Source organism: Tamandua tetradactyla, chromosome 7, assembly GCF_023851605.1.
Source record: "Tamandua tetradactyla isolate mTamTet1 chromosome 7, mTamTet1.pri, whole genome shotgun sequence".
NCBI lineage: Eukaryota > Metazoa > Chordata > Mammalia > Pilosa > Myrmecophagidae > Tamandua > Tamandua tetradactyla.
The window spans coordinates 135,270,485-135,288,643 of record NC_135333.1 but is presented as its reverse complement, the minus strand read 5'-3'; the positions used below and the strand labels follow the sequence as shown (position 1 = coordinate 135,288,643).

At 36.3% G+C, this 18,159-nt stretch overlaps 1 protein-coding gene across 1 annotated transcript in view; it reads right to left on the bottom strand.

Moving 5' to 3' along the window:
* Positions 1–18,159, bottom strand: part of CAND1 (cullin associated and neddylation dissociated 1) — a 70,498-nt gene that overhangs the window by 29,420 nt on the left and 22,919 nt on the right. Inside the window, exons 3-4 of the mRNA XM_077111344.1 lie at positions 3,074–3,228; positions 979–1,102 (exon numbers count right to left, since the gene is read on the bottom strand). Of these exons, the coding sequence (XP_076967459.1) occupies positions 979–1,102; positions 3,074–3,228 (279 nt within the window). The remainder of the gene's footprint in view (positions 1–978; positions 1,103–3,073; positions 3,229–18,159) is intronic.

Genomic DNA, 18,159 nt, shown 5'->3' with positions numbered 1-18,159 from the left:
ATACCTAACCCTTCTTAACAGGATCCTCAATCTATCAATGATTATTAGTCTCCTATTCACTCTTATTTCGAAAAACTAGAATAAAGATTTGCCAACTCCAAGACTACTTACGCTGATTATTCTACAACTGAGCATATCATTCCATTGAAATACTAGCAATTCTTTAAAATTCAATTCAAATACCACGCTTCCGATAAAAACTTCCTTGATCCTTTACATCAAGTAGGATGATTTCATTTTAAACCCAAGAACACACTACACTTTCTTAGTGTTGCGTATCATCCTGCCTTATACATAGCCATTTGTGCCCATATCTTTATACTAAACGATAAGCTCTTTTGTGTACCAGGAACACAGCTCTTCTCTTTTACTACATATACACCACATGAAGACACTTGATTCTTCTCAAGGTGAATTGAAATAGCGACAAATAACACATATACAAATGATGATGACCTATAATGATTATTATAATCAGTGATAAACTGAAATTGACAGATCCTCCAAAGTAGTTTTTTCTAGGAGTTACAAAGGTTTTTCTATCTTCCAAAGGTTGATTTCCAGAGGAAAGTAGAAGAGCAACAAATCTATAAAGCCAAGTTCCTCCTCTCCACCAAAATACAGTATTAACACAGCTGTTGAAATTTATCAGAATTGTTTAAAATGCAAAATTTGATATTTCCACAGGCACACAAGAATTTAAAGAGTAAAAAAAATCAAAACTGTGCTGAAATATCTAAATCACAGATTTTATTGATTACTTCTGAGAACTACAAAAATCATGTTTGCTATGCACTATCACGATAATTATAACAAACTTACTTCTTCCCTCACTCCCAGCTACACACATTTATAAAACAGTCACAATTTAAGATAAGACTAGTTTTGGATCAAAGTGTATTACATTTATAAGGAAAGTTTTCAATAAATACCCATAATATTTGCATTAGAAGTGATAAAAATAATAGGTACATTTACCTGCTCAACATATCAGCCATAATATCCAAGGCTTCTAGCTGAACAGAGACATCTTCCTGTTTTGCTATTGCACTGGTAAGACGTCCAGTTATCTTTTTACATACATTAGCAGCTAATGCAGAGCCTGAATAAATAAAAAATCAATACTAGTTTCAAGGCAAGCATGTTTAGTTCCACTTTGCATTTATGGTAGCTACAAAATACTTAAAGATTCTAAATCCGATGAGATTTGAAAGATCCATACCAGAAAAATACATTTCAAGAGACTGCTTTTTAATAAAATAATCTGTTAGACATAAACAAGAATTAGAAATAACAGAAGGGGTATAGGACATAGGGAAAAGGATATAGATTCAGTAGACTACACAAATTTCAAAGCTGCCATGAATCTCAACTACAGAGACAGTAGTAGCTCTATGGTACTTACTTCTATACATCTAGATTGGAAAGCAGCAACAAGATTTTTTCTACTTGAATCCTCTACTGCAGTAAACTATGCTATTCAATTTCAGTGATTTAAAAAAATAATAATACATGTGTGGAGGGTGGATATAAGTGTCTGTGCTGATACTGAATTCCAATGCTTAACACTATTTATTTTTGTTTCTTTAAATTTATTGACAGCTGAGTATGAGTCACAACCTTCTGACAATGCCAGCAGAATTTATGAACATTCTGCTTTTGCTTTTGTGTTTTGTTTTGGTTTGTAAATGAGTAATCAACTTTTTAGAAATTTATAAAAATTATGCATCAGTGGGGCGTTTAGTTACAACCACTAATATAAGATCCTTTTCATCCAAAAAACTTCCAAAGCTTAATTATAAAGCAGAAATGTTGGTCTAGGAGACTCCTAAGTTAAGGTTATAACTATTTATTTAAAAGTAGGTCATGTTGTTACTGACAAATGGGAGAAAATAGGAACAAGAAAATAGGAACAATCTTAATTGTTAAAATAATTCTTGTTAGAACTTGAAATTAGCTACCTCCAAACGTTCCATTGAGAGAAAAAAGGAAAATAACTATACAGATAATACAATCATAAATATACTTCAGAGCACGTGAACTATTTTGTTGAAATAAATAATTATCTGGTAAGAATGAAGTAACATTAGTATGATACAGTGAAAAAATGCATTAGCTTTGGATTAAAAGATAATGGATCTGAATGTTTACTCAATCAGATACTCAAAACTTTGGATAAATTATCTAATCTCTTAAATTTTAGTTTCCTCATCTATAAATTAGTAATACTAAGACCTTTCCTATGGTTGATATTTAGGCTAAGTAAAATAGTACATGTACAGCGTCTAGCATAAGTACCACAGTGAAAATATTTATTAAGAAAATGAAGGAAAACAACACACCCAGACTACATTATTACCCATTTAAATCTCCCCATTAAATAGGGAACTAATAATTTCAATTCATTTGCAGATGAAAACAGCTTTACTCTGTTAAGCTCAGGCAAGAACTTAGTGGTCAAAACCAATCCAAAAATTTTAAACATTACTTAGTCATCTCTGCCAAGGATCAAATGCTAATTGGTTGGCAAATTCATTAATGATAGTTTCAAATTTTCCAAATTTAGCTGTAAAACAGCTAAACTTAGGCTTTAATTACAGCTACCAGTAAACTGAACTATTTCACAGGTATGGCTCAAATGTTTTACATAGTCAATTCTGATATAAAACAAAATTAATATTGAAAATGGAGCGCTAGTCGGAAACAAATCATGATTTTGGTTACATTTTAACCTCACTGCACAGGTTAGTGTAACTAGTCTGTAGTCATGATACACATAACAATAAAAAATCTTGCTCCAAAATATAAAAAATCTTTTAGAACTGATATTCATATAAGATATTTAAATTCAATCAAAATAATAGTCACTTAAAGCTGAAAAAAATTTATTTTAAAGCAAAAGTAAGGCTTCATATTCATACGTTCAATTTTTCTAATTGTTCAAAGGAAGGTGTACAAAGATCTTTTCAGACACCGTTCTCCCTCCACAGCTGAAAGAAAAAAAGGTGGGAAAGAAATACCTCCATATAAAAAAATAAAAAGAAAATGAAGAAAAGAAGTGTTCTTTGCTTACCACTGGAAGCAGGAGGAAGTTCTCCAATTACTGTTTTAAGGCCAATACTTGAAATATCTCGCAGTTGCTCTTTATCAGAAAGCATATTAGTGCAGAGAGTATCTACAATTGTCTCTACTTGGTATTCTTTCACTTTACTTACTAGAGGGCCAAGACTGTAAAAAAAAAAAATTTTTTTTTAAATCTACATAAACACAAAAACAGAAAAAATAAACAAGTAGAAAGATTAACTTTCCTGAGGAGCAGTTGTCAACACCAATATACACCAAGCCTATATTATAAAACATTAAATGAATAAGGATATAAAAGAAATTCTTGACTGATATACTGCTTGCAATTTGGTATATGATTTTTGACCACTGATTTCCATCATAGTACGAAGAAACTAAAAATGCCTTCCACCCTTCTTCTTGACTCATCCCCCAAACCTTTGAATATTCACAAAACTTTCTAATAATAAAATGACTAGATGGTTGTTCATCCTAACAAGTAGGAGGATCCTAAAAGTTGCAATACAAGTTCTATCCTAAATATTACACTTAGCCATTTTTTAACCCTTTCTTCCTAATACCTATTGCCAAACTCTACGTCATAAACCAAAAGGATGCCTACAATTTAAAAGCATAAAGTCACTGGTTGCAAAAATCAAATGACTTAGTCCTACTCTATGTTCCAAAAACACCTTTTTAGTATTATAAAGTTATAGTTTGCATATATGGACACTGGTTGACCAATCCTTGAGAATTGAGAGAAGTCTTTCCTTAGTGTCCTTACCACAGAATTCAGCACAGTATGCAATGTTTGGTACTTAGATAGCCATCGAGAAGTCACTATATTCAAGACCGAACCAAATAAAAAAGACTTATAAAGGAAGTTTGGTTCCATCTTCAATACATGTAAAATCTTACTGGTGAGGTAAGGAACTTGCATAAACTACTTGTACATAATTTGAAGATAGGTACTACCTTCATTTTTTTAAAAAACTGTTTAATTTGATGATAGCATTTAAAAGACAAGAGATCACACGAAATAGATTTGTGTAGGTAATAAGCTTTGATGGGATACAGTCAGACAGATAGAGGCCATTTTAAATGGGAAGACGTTGTTGCAAAGATTCAGAGACTAGAATGAGTAAAACGTGTACTGGGGGAAAAAAAGTTAAAAATTTGCTTGACACAAAAGACTGATGAAATACACAACAGGTAAAGTACGCCACTATGATATTATGGAGAATCTTTTAAGTCAGGCCAATGAATTTATATGTGTTACAGTAAAACTGGGAGTCAATGCATTTTCATTTTAGTGCAAGATCTTATTGGGACTGAACTGAAAATACATTCTGTCGAGCATGGGAAGGGACAAGCTGGGTCATACTAAACAGAGAATTTTGACCTTATAAAGGCACAGATGCAACATATTTCAGGATAAGAAGATATCTGAATCCAGAGAGAAAAACGACTTCCAACGTCCCAGGGAGAACCTGTCTGCTCATGGGCTTGGGTAGCGATGGGAATGATCTCCAGGGCTGGCTCAATAGCCTTTCCCTCTATCAACGCAATAAGGGTCAGGGCTTTTACTCTGGATGCAGAAAAGGCCATCCTCCAGTGGCCCTGGGGGCCTCTCAGGACCCACAAATGCAGCTGGGAAACTCTATGCCTTGTGCTTATCATGGTCACCTACAAAATAGCTTAGTAGAATTCGCCACTGCATTTTTTTCAAGCATAAATGACACAGTGAAAATAGCTTAATTTGATAAATGATTATATCAATATCTTAAATTTGGACAGGTCAGTAAAAAAACACTGACTGCTTAGACTGCTGAACTAAAGAAATAGCAGACACAAACTAGGAGCTATGAAAGTCAACAGTACCCTATACAGGAACTGTTTAAATAGCTGAAAAAATGATCAGACTTCGACTAAAGATATAAGTGAAGGTGATCTGGACAAGACTAAAGTAAATCAGAATACAGAGTAAAGGATGGTATGGTTCATATTTTAAAACTTCAACTTCTGCATGAGACCAAAGGGAGAGATGCTTCTTCGGTGCAAAATTTTTATTTTGGGTAGCACACTGTATAATTTAATTTGTATGGTCAGTTTAGCTGAACACCATAAATACATGGAATCTTGAATAGGACGTGAGTGAGACCTTATTGGTTTTGTAGTTTAGTGTGGTGCTCGGATATATTCCAGATAATTTGGGCAGAGAATATTTCCTTTCTCTCCTGTCTCCCAAGGGTGAATTTCCTCATTTGGGAAATTCCTGATATTCTTACAGTGGAGACAACCAAATCAATAAGCTGAGTACTTGATTTTGGGTTCACCTCCAAGAAACATTCCTCCAAAGGAGAGGCTAAGCTTACTTATAATTACGCCACCTCTTTTGTCACTCAAATGTGGCCTCTCTCTAATTTGGTAGGTACTTGCCCTCCCCACTATGTGGGACACAACTCCCAGAGGTGTAAATCTTCCAGGCAACATGGGATTGAGAAAGCCTTCTTGACTAAAATGGGAAAGAGAGAAATGAGACAAAATAAAGTTTCAGTGGCTAAGAAATTTCAAATAGAGCTGAGAGGTTATTCTTATGCATTATAGGGACAGCCCATTTTAGCTTAAGGTGTATTGGAGTGGCTGGAGGGAAGTACCTATTCAGCTGTGTTCCAGTAGTCTTGATTCTCGAAGACAAGTACATAATGATACAGCTTTTACAATGTGACCGTGTGGTTGTGAAAACCTTGTGTCTGATGCTCCTTTTTCCCAGGGTATAGACAGATGAGGGAAAAAAAGGATAAAAAATAAATAATAGGGGTGATAAGGGGTAAAATAAATTGGGAATATTAGTGGTCAAGGAGAGGGCGGGCATGGGTATGGAATGTATGAGTTTTTTTCTCACTCATAGTGATGAATACACAACTATGTGATGATACTGTGAGCCACTGATTGTATAACATGTATGGACTGTATGTGCGTGAAGATTTCTCAAAAGTAATTTTTTTTTAAATGTAAAAAAAAAACAAAAGAGGCAATCGACATGCAGTCTGGGTAATTAAGAGGAGGAAAGAAGAAAATGAACAGAAAGATTGTGTAGAGGATTCCAAAATGATGGCAGTGACAATATACACGGAGAGACCTGATATGAAATACTGAAAATTGGGAGTGAAGATAAAAAGAAATCCAAAAGTGATTTAAAGTTTTAGTTTTCAGTAAGGGTAGAGGAACATTGATTAACTCTCTTGTAGACAAGTGCAAAATCTCTAAACCTGTATTTAAAAATTCAACTATCGGAATGCCAGAAGAGAATGAAAAAACAGATGGAGAGAAAATGTTTCACTACCCAGTGAAATTATTCTTCAGAAATGAAGATAAATTTAAGACAATTTCAGAGTTAAAAAGGTGAGAGAATATATCACCACCAGACTTATACTACAAGAAATGGCAAAGAGAGATTTCCAGAAAGATGGTGGGATGGAGTGGACTGAGGTCACTCTTGCTCCACAGAACAAGATAGGGGACAGGGAGAAAATGACAAGGACTGTGGTCCCAGAGTAAACAAACAGGGTCTCTAGGGTATTTTGAGGAGGAGAGGTGGGGAGATCGGGTGGGTCAATCAACTGTGATCCCCACCGGGGATGGGTTACAGCATTAGGGAACTAACTGCCCCTCCACTCCAGTCTGCCCCAGCTGTTGGTTTGGGAAAACTCCCCACACAGCTCTGTAGTCAAGAGTGCCCACGGAGAACCCAAAGGTAGACCCAATCATCCACTGTGGGGGACCAGGCCTCCAGGTGCTGGGAGAACCACCTAGCCAGTTGCGGGGAATAGCCATCCCTGCAGGCAAAGTGTCCAGCAGACACACCAGACCTTTCAAGTGTTGGGCACTGTGGGTTGGCTGATTCCCCAGGTGCTGGTCAACTCCCCAGTCCTGAGGACTGGGACCAGGCACTAGACTAATGCAGGCCAGGAATAGGTACCATCCGCCCCTTGCCCTGGCCCCTGCCATGTATGCCATCTTCAAACTGCAGCAGTGCTGGAGGAGCAGGCCTGTGGGAGGAGGAGCCTCAGAAGCACCACCTGCTGGTGAGAAGTGGTAAGTGCAGGTAAGCTAACTTACTATCTGCCTAGGTTTTTGTTTTTCCTAATTATTCTTTTATATTTTTCCCTTCTTCTTCTAGTATGTTTTTCTATATTTTTATTAGTAGTATAATTATCTTTGTTATTTCTATTTTTATATATACTACATATATTATAGATTATTTTTATTATTCTACTTCATTTTTTTCTACCTTTGCTGTACACCAGTCTGAATTCACTCCCTATATATCTTGAGGTGTCCCTTCTGAATCTGGGGCCTACTACTGTTAAGGTGGGCTTTGTTGTTGGGTTACTTTTCATACTTTTATTATTATTTCTATTTTGGGGTGCATGGGGGAGAATCGAGCCTGGGTCTCCCGTGTGGTGGGCTTCTACCACTGAAGTACCTGTGTACCCCAGCCTAGTTTTTAACAGACCCTGAACTGTATCCCTGACATGGGATCAGGAACTTGGTTTGGTGGGGAATAATTGGCAAACCAAGTGTAAAAGGAAACATTCAACAACAACTACAACAACAGAAAAACAAGTAAATACAAAGCTTTAGACGAGTGAAGGAAATCAACTTGTAAAATAACTATATTAAGATTATCAAATAACCAAACACAACACAAAGTCACAAAGTACATCAAGATCTAATCAGAAATGGCATAGCCAAATGACCAAATCAAAACTCCAGAGGGGACACAGAATATAGAACTACTCAAGGATATTTATAAAGAAATAAAGGATATCACGAAGACAATGGAAGAGCATAAAGAAAAATCTGAAAGATTAAATTTAAAAAATGGCAGATCTTATACAAAGGGGTACAATCGACCAAATTGGAAATATACTAGAAATACATGACAGCAGATTCAAAGAAGCAGAAGAAAGAATAAGTGAGCTAGAAGACAGAACAATTGAATTAGAGCAAGAAAAAATGGCAAGAAAGATGGGAAAAAATGCAACTGGACCTTAGGGAAATGGTAGATACCAAGAGGCACACAAATTAAGAATCACTGGTGTCCCCTTACAAGGGTAAAGGGCTGTGAAAGTTAGTTGGGAAATTTAACCAGGGAAAACTTTCAAACCCTTATCAAAAATACAAATACACACATCAAAAAGGCCAACGAATTCCAAACAGAATAAATCTGAAGTGTCTACTTCAAGACACTTACTGTCAAATGTTGAACAGAAACATAAACTCCTGAAAGCAGCTCAAGAAAAGTGAATTATTACATGGAGGGAAAACTCATAAGACTGATTTCAGACTACTCAACAGACACCATGGAACCAAGAAGGCATGATATATTTAAGATTCTCAATGACAAAGGCTTTCAGATAAGAATATCCTTCAGATAAGGATATCAGCTAAGATATTCCTCAAAATTTAGGGAGGGATTAAATTCTTCAAAGACAAACAAAGACTGAGAAAACTAGTCAACAAGAGACCAGTCCTACAAAAAATACTAAAGGGAGTGTCCTATTAGCTGGAAAAAAACAAAGGAGAGGGAGGTCTGAAGTAGGGCAAAGAATTGAAGAATAACAGTAATGGTAATTTAAAGGATAAAGAGAGAAGGACAAGAATATATAGATCTGATGGAATAAAAACTAAAGGATAGGATGGTATGGTCAAGAACTGCTTTTATAAGTAATTACTTTGAATGTTAATAGACTAAATTAATTGATTAAGAGATACATCTTAGACTCAAGAACACAACTAGACTGAAAGTAAAAGGGTGGAAAAAGATCTTCATGCAAGCTGTAACCAAAAGAAAGCAGGAGCAGCTATACTAATATCAGATAAAATAGACTTTAAATGTAAAGACATCATAAGAGACAATGAAGGACAATAGATATTAATAAAAGGGACAATTCAATAAGAGGAAATAACAACCATAAATTGCTCCCAATCAATGGAAGCACATGAGATAAACACTGGCAAAACTGAAGCTATTAGATAGTAATAGTGGGAGACTTCAATACACTACTTTCCACTATACATAAAATAACATGACAGAGTATCAACAAGAAAACAGAGAGCCTGATCAATGAGAAAAATAAATTAGACTTAATAGATATATATGATCTTTACACACCAGAACACCAGGATACACATTCTTCTCTATTACACATGCAACATTCTCCAGGATAGATCATATGCTGGGACAGAATCTGAGTCTTTATAAATTTAAAAAGGTTGAAATCATCTAAAACACTTTATCTGACCACAACAAACTGAAGCCAGAAATTAATAATTCCCAAAGAACCAGAGCTTTCACAGATGTATGGAGAAATAACAACATACTTCTAAACAATCAGCAAGTCAAAGAAGAAATGGCTAAAGAAATCAGTAAGTATCTGGAGATGAATAATAATGAGAACACAATGTATCAAAACTCACTAGATGTGACAAAGGCAATGTTGAGAGGGAAACTTATTGCACTTAATACCTATATTAAAAAAAAAAAGAAAGAGCAAAACTTGAGGATTTAACTGCTCACCTGGAGGAACTAAAGAACAGCAACTTAACCCCAAAAGAAATAGTAAAAGAAGAGAAATAACAAAAGACTCAAGCAGAAATAAACAAACTGGAGAATAATAAAACAATAGAATCAGCAAAATCAGAAGTTGGTTCTTTGAGAAAAATCAACAAAATTCATGGACCCTACACAGACTACTAAAGAAAAAAAAGAGAGAGAATGCAAATAAAATGAGAAATGTGGGGGCGGTGGGGGGATCGTTACTACCATTAAGAAATCCAAAAAATCATAAGAGAATATTATGAACAACTCAATGCCAACAAACTAGACAACTCAGATGAAATGTAGAAATTCCTAGAAACACACTATGCACTAACTCAAGAAACAGAAGATCTCAACAAAACAATTACAAGTAAAGAGATTCAATCAGTCATCAAAACTCTTCCCACAAAGAAAAGCCCAGGACCAGACAGCTTCACAGGTGAATTCTGTTAAACATTCCAAAGAGAACTAACACTAATCGTGGTCAAACTCTTCCACAAAATTAAGGAAAAAGGCTACCTAGATCATTTTATGAAACTAACATCACCCTGACACCAAAACCAGATAAAGATGCTAAAAGAAAGGAAAACTAATGAACACAGGTGCAAAAAATTCTTAACAAAGAAATAGGAAATCTAATCCAATGACACAGTGAAAGAATTATACAGCATGACCAAGTGAGGTTTACAGCAGAAACGCAAAGGTGGTTCAACACAACAAAATCAATCAATGTAGTAAAGCACATTAACAAATGGAAAGGGCAAAAATCACATGATCATATTGATTGATACTAAAAAAAATTAGACAAAATCCAACATCCTTTCCTGATAAAAACACTTCAAAGGTAGGAATTAAAGGAAGCTTTCTGAATATCATGTAGGGCATATATGAAAAACCTACAGCCGACATCATACTTATGGTTAGACTTGAAAGCATTCCCCATAAGATCGGGAATCAGACAAAGATGCCCACTGTCATTACTATTATTCAATATTGTACAAGCTGGAGCAATTAGGGAGGAGAAAGAAATAAAAGGCATCCAAACACAAAAAAAAGAAATAAAACTTCCATTATTCGCAGATGATAGATCCTATACTTGGAGAACCCTGAAAAATTTATGGCAAAGATACTCAAGCTAATAAATTCAGCAAAGTGGCAGGATACAAGATTAGTGTGCAAAAATCAGTAGTGTTTGTATACACAAGCAATGACCTATTTGATGAAGCAATTATGGAAAAACTTCCATTCAAAATAGTGACCAAAAGAATCAGGTATCTAGAAATAAGCATAATTAGGGATGTCAAGGACTTGTACACAGAAAACTAAAAAAAACCACTAAAAGAAAAAAATATATAGATAGTAAGACATTCCATGCTCATGGATAGAAAGAAGGTTGAACGTCATTAAGATGTCAATTCTACCCAAATTGACCTACAGATTCTCTGCAATACTAGTCAAAATCCCAATATCCCACTCTGAAGACATGGAAAAGCTAGCTATCAAATTCATTTACAAGAGAAAGAGACCCTGAATAGCTAAAGATATTCTAAAAATGAAGAGCAAAGTAGGAGGACAATCATTTCCTGACTTTAAAGCTTACTATAAAACCACAGTGGTCAAAACAGCATGGTACTGGCACAAAGACAAAAATATCAACGAATGGAATAGGATCAAGAGTGCAGAGAAAGACTACCAAACCTATGGACAACTGATATTTGATAAGGCCTCAAATCCACTAAACTGGGATAGAACAGTCTTTTCAATAAATGGGCATGGGAGAATTGGATATCAACAGCCACAAGAATGAAAGAAGACCCCTACCTTACACCCTATACAAAAATTAATTCAAAATGGATTAAGGGGTGGTGCGACAGTGGCTCAGTGGCAGAGTTCTTGCCTGCCATGCTGGAGACCTGGATTCGATTCCCAGAGCCTACTCATGCAAAAAGAAAAAAAAGGAAGAAAGAAAAAATTGGGTGTGGTACAACAGTGGCTCAGTGGCAGAATTCTTGCCTGCCATGCCAGAGACCCAGGTTCAATTCCTGGTGCCAGCCCATGTTTACAAAAAAATTAAAAATGTATTAAAGACCTAAATGTAAGAGGCAGTACCATAAAACTTCTAGGAGAAAATGTAAGGAGGGAAACATCTTCAAGACCTAGTAATAGGAGGTAGCTTCTTAAACTTTCTACCTAAAACAGAAGCAGCAAAAGAAAAATAGGCAAATGGGAACTCCTTAAGATCAGGATCAAGACCAGCTGCCTCAAAGGACTTTGTAAAAGGTGACGAGGCAGCTAACTCAATAGGAGAAAATATTTGGAAACCATATATCCAATAAAGGTTTGATATTCTGTGTAAATACAGAAATTATACAGCTCAAAACCAAAAGAACAGCCAACCCAATTATAAAATGGGAAAGTATATGAATAGACGCTTTTCTGAAGGGCAAATACAGATGATTAAAAAGCACATGAAGAGACGCTCATTGTCATTAGCTGTAAGGGAAATGCAAATTAAGACAACACTGAGATATTAACTCATACCTTTAAGAATGGCTGCTATTAAACAAACAGAAAACTGCAAATGTTAGAGGAGAAATGGGAACATATATTTACTTTTAGTGGGAATGTATAAATGGTCTAGCCCCTGTGGAAGACAGTTTGGCGATTTCTCAGAAAACTGAATATTGCATTTGACCTATTATCTGGCAATACCACTACTAGGTATATATCCAGAAGAGCTGTGGGCAGTGACATGAACAGATATATGCACACCAATGTTCATAATGGCATATTCACAACTGCCAAAAGATGGAAACAATCCAAGTGCTCATCTAAAGACTAGTGGATAAACAAAATGTGAAATAGGCACAGGAAGGATTATGCAGCAGGAAGATGAAATGAGCCCCGAAGCATATGACAACATGGATGAACCTTGAGGATGTAATTCTGAGTGAAATAAGTCAGACAAAAAAAAGGACAGCTATTGTATGATTTCACTATTATGACTCTGGAAAAGGTAATTTCAGATTACACTGCAGAATACTGGAGACCTTGAGGTATACAAAAGCTAGAGACAAAGAAAAGGTGACTCAAAGAGGTTGACACAAAGTGATGGTAACTAATTAACCGGTATATAAGTAACATTATCATACTGAAGGTGAATATGATTGAAAGGTGATGCATAGTGCCATGTATCCCAATTAAAACAATCTACAATCATAACTAAGTTCTTGCATGAACTATTTCAATGGTTTGATAGTGGGCAAAGAGTCAATAGCTGAGGAGTATGGGGGGAAACTAAAATTACATGCTATGGCCGATAGTTAACAGGAAGAGATCAATAGTACCACAATACTATCAGGGGTAACTAAGTGGGGGGGGGGGGGGACAAGTGTTAAGAGGTATTTTTGATTTGAAAGTTGGTGGCATTGCGTTTGCCAATTTTTTGTCATTATGGACCAATGAAAATAGTTTAAGATTGAGAGTGTTGCTAATTATACAACCAAACGAAGATACTGTAAGACATGCTCTGTTTATTTTGGACATTATCCATGATGCCCAATAGATGGAGGGAGCTTAACAGAACAATGAGAAGCACAATGGCAAATGGTGATACATTTATATGATGGAATATGGTACGGCTATTTAAAGGAAGGATGTCAAGGGGCACACAATGAACTGAATAAACCTTGGGGGCAATGTGTTGCGCAAAATAAGCCAGAAACCAAAGAACAAATATGCTAAAGTCTTTCTCAGAAAATAATTATAACAAAATGGGAGCCTTGATTGTGAGCTCTTTTAGCAGCTACATTTACAATTATTTGTGATACTTATCTCAGATGTAAAGGGTACAATTCATATGAGGAAGAGGAAGGGCTCCAAAAAAAGAGATTCATGGATACCACAAACAACTTTTAATACAACACTGAGTGATATTCAATGGGTTTTTAACGAGAAACTGAACTACAGAGAACAAAGGACCCAGTTATTTTTTATTTTAATGGCTCATTTACTCTTTATATAAATTATATGTCCATTGCAAATATTTAAACTTGAGATAAATAAATAAAATTATGAGTTCTGCAAAATGTTATCAAGCAGAAAGAAAGGTCACATTTGTCTCTGATGTATATTATTCTAGTCCACTATAGATGTGGGAATTCTACAGTCTTAAAAGCAAAAAAAAAAATAATAATAAATCATGTACTGTGTTAGGATCATAAGCAACACTATTCTTGTAATGCATTTCTTATTAACAAGTGGTAAAAATAATTTCTGAAATAACAGTTGTGTATATTCTATTAGTTTTTGGCTTTGTTGCAACATACATGTTTGTTAGAAATTTAAATATCTTTCACTTTGGTTACTATTAACAATAATTTAAAGAAAGGCTTTTTTTGAGCTTACAGTTCATCTCAGGACAGCTTCAAGTTTGTGTAACAAAGTTCTGAAAATAAATATCTGCAATGATGGGGAATATATTTGAAGGCTGATTTTGTCCAGTGAGTAAGCTTTTAGGGAATACTTCTGAGGAGGCTTTATTGATTTTCTTTATCTAAATATAAGAAATCCTTTGAGACCATAAGTATGAATTTAAATAACCAATACTTTTTGAAAATGAATTACATGTTGACCATTAAATATTTGTGCAAGACTTGAGACTTAAAATATATATACTGGCAAAGTACACTGACGGACTGGAGGGAAAACATGGAAATATTAACCATTCTTACCTGTGAAACCCCTGATATTCTCTCAAACACTAGGGACTCCTAAGTTAATAGGCCAAACCCCAGATCCTGAGCCTTACTCTTATCAAACTTATTTCTGCGGTGAGAAGCTAAGCCTATCTAAAATCATGTCTGAATTACTTCCAGAGACCTCTTTTGTTGCTCAGATGTGTTGCTCAAATCTCCTGCAAGGAAAATCATTACCCTTCCCTCTCCATGGGACACGGCAAGAGTGTAAGCCTTCCTGGCAATGAGGGACATGACTCCCAGGGATGAGTCTGGCCCTGGTCCTGGCACTGGGGGATTGACAATACCTTCTTGATCAAAAGGGGGAAAAGTGTAACAAGATAACCATCAGTGGCCAAGACAGTTCAAATAGAACTTTCATGCACGCTTCACCTGGATACTGCTAATTGCCACTCTTTGACAAACCCAACCAACATCATTCTCGTTAACCCTAAAGAAAACTAAGAACTCTATCTGAGATCCTGCAAAAGTTCACACACTAAGTTTCTTTTCCAGAAACCTACAACATTCAGATGGTTCCTAGGCCAGATAAGTCCTGAAACCCAGAGGTGCCAATCTCTCCAAGAACATCAAACAGTTCCATCCCCCTAATTCCATATTGTCAACACTTCTTTTCAACATGAAAAAAGAAGGATCAAAGGAGAAGGGGTTATAGCAGAGAAGTTAGGATTTAACAAATGAGTATGACTGCTGAATCATTATACTGATATTTCTCTTTAGTTTCCAGTGTTTTGGAACAGCTAAAATGAAAAAAAAAATTGTGGAAATAACCCATACCAAACTCTGAAATCGGTTCTATAATTTCTTCTTAAAATGTACTTCGAAAATTGCTTTTTTGTATATATGCTATATTTCACACACAAAAAGTTAAAACAAAACAAAAATAAACAACAACAAAAAAGAAATGCCAAAGACATTTGTTAGGCTAAAGGAAAATCATATGAGATGGCAAGTTGGAGCAATAGGAAGGAATAAAAGTAAAGGTATATACTTAAAAGGTTATATTTAAAAGATTATTTTTTCTTTCAACTATAAATGTTATACCATAGAAACACACATACTTAAAAATATATGACGCCAACAGCAGCACAAATGACAGGAAGAAGGTGAACAGAATTATGATATTGCAAGGTTTATATAATTATATCGAGGGATACAATATTAACTTTAATTAGATTGATAAATTTAAGATGCAATTTATAATATAATCCCTAGCCTAGAGTGACAAAAAAGAAAGCTAAGAGACATAACGAAAAAGTTAATGGAGGAATCAAAACAGAATACTATAAAAAACAGTAGTTGTTACCAATCTTTTGATCTCAGGACTCTTTACACTCATTAAAAATCAGGGAAGATCCTAAAGAATTTTTCTTTATATGGGTTATATCTGTTGAAGTTTACCATATTAGAAATTAAAAGTAGCAGTAAACCCATTACATATTAACATGAAATTAAGAGAAATAACTATATTCACACATGCAAAAAAAGTGAAAATAGCATTGTTTTATTTATACTTTTGCAAGTTTCTTTAATGTCTTGGCAAAAAAGAAAAATATCTGAGATCTTATTAGCTGCTTTTGCATTCAATATGTTGTTATATCAAAAGAACCGCAGGCTCTAGAAAATTACATTGTGCACTTATGAGAAAACAAGAAGCTAAAGAACAAATAACACCTTAGTATTATTCTTATGATAAGTTGATCCCAGTAGGTCCCGAAAGTCACAAGGATGCCCAGGGTCTCTGGATCACACCTTGAGAAATGCTGCTTTTTATGATTAACTTAAAAGAAGTCAGGAAAGAAAATTAAAAACACACCTAACAAATAGCAGATGGCATACCTAAAACCAACCATAAAAATATTTACAATAATTATACATGGAGTAAACACTTCTATTAAAGGTCAGAAATTTTCAGACTGGGAAAAAAACTGTATCTACAGTCTAAAAGAAACATTTTTAAGATAAAAGATAAATTCAAAAGTGGTAGAGAATTTCAGGGAAGATGGCCAAATAGAGTAGCGTGAGATTAGCCCTGCTCCATGGAAAAGTTAGAGAAAGGACAAAAGGGTGGGTGAGGCAAAGATTTGGGAGGGTAGCTGACCTGGGAGAGCCTTCCGCACATGGGACAGCCCTGGTTACAGATGTTGAGGAACTGAGAGGCAGAAAGCTGGAGCGTGGTGCGGAGCCCAAAGCAGTGCACGGACGGGAGCCTGGGACTAGTTAAGTAAGCCAGGCCGCATTCCTTGGGCACGCTACCCTCAAGAGCACAGCCCACGACCTGTGACTCAACCCACACCTGAACCCTATCACCTGCTCCCATTTCCCATGCTCCAGGCGCCCCCACCCATGAGTCCCCAGTGCATATACCTCACCACAACCCCACACCAAGTGCAGTCCAACCCACCTCTCCTGCACCCCTTCCGAGCACTACCGCCCCCTCCCTGTTTTCTCAAGGCTATTACCAGTGCATAAAGGCTGTGGGCACTAACCTCCACACCTAGGTGACCACTGCCCCACCCCACAAATCCATAGTGTTGCACAGGCTCACTCCGCCATGCGTGAGCTCTGTGTATCCGTTTATGGCACTCCCAGGCTCACGCATGCTCATGGGTCGCGATTCTCATCATTCAGCTCTGGGAAACACACTTTACAGCAGGCCTAGCACTGTGCTTGCATACGGCCCTCAGCCACACTTCCCAGCCCTGAGAAAGTGCTAACCTGTGCAGCCGGGTCACATCTGCCCCCAATCCACGAAACCATACTGGCGGCCTGCTGCAACAGCTCTACGCATATGCACAAAGGGCCCCATGCCTTAAGTGAGGGCACACCAGAGTTACGCCCTCCAGACTGGTGCACCCGCACAACTACATCCTCCCTGGCCGCTGGGTGCCCAAGTTCACAAGCATCAGTGTAACATCCCCAACCAGAACCTATATGTGCCCGGAAACAAATCACAGTGTTGAGTGCCCCACCCCTTGCCCTGCTGCTGGCTGTACAATCATTCCGCAAAGACAAGGCTTAGACTATTGAAAGAAATCAAACCCCAAAGTAAATCAATCAAGATATTAATGTGCCATGAAGACAGCAGCAGATCACTAAGCATATCACAATGCAGACAGATATAACCCTGCCTAATGACCAAATTAAAACACCAGAGGAGATACAGACACTGAAAAACTAATCAAAGACGTTCATATAACTCTACTTAATAAAATAAGTCGGACAGCAAACGATGTAAAGGAGATCAAGAAGACAGCAGAAGAGCATAAAGAGGAATTTGAAAGAATAAATAGAAAATTAGCAGATATCACAAAGATTAAAGACTTTGTTGACCAAATAAAAAACATACTAGAGGCACACAACACCAGATTTGAAGAGAGAAAAAAAAATAAGTAAGATAGAGGACAGGATAACTGACTTTGAAGACTCAAAACAGCAAATGGCAAAAAAGACGGAAAAAATTGAATGGGAATTCAGGGAAATGATAGATAAAACAAAGCGCACATTATAAGAATCATCGGTGTCCCAGAAGAACAGAGGAGTAAAGAGCTAGGAAGAGTAGCTAAGGATGTACTGGGGGAAAACTTCCGCACCCTCATAAAGGACATAAATATACAAATCAAAGAAGCCCAACGAACTCCAAACAAAATAAATCCAAATAGGACTTCCCCAAGGCACATACTACTCAGTCTGTCAAATGTTGAAGAGAAACAGAAAATCCTGAAAGCAGCA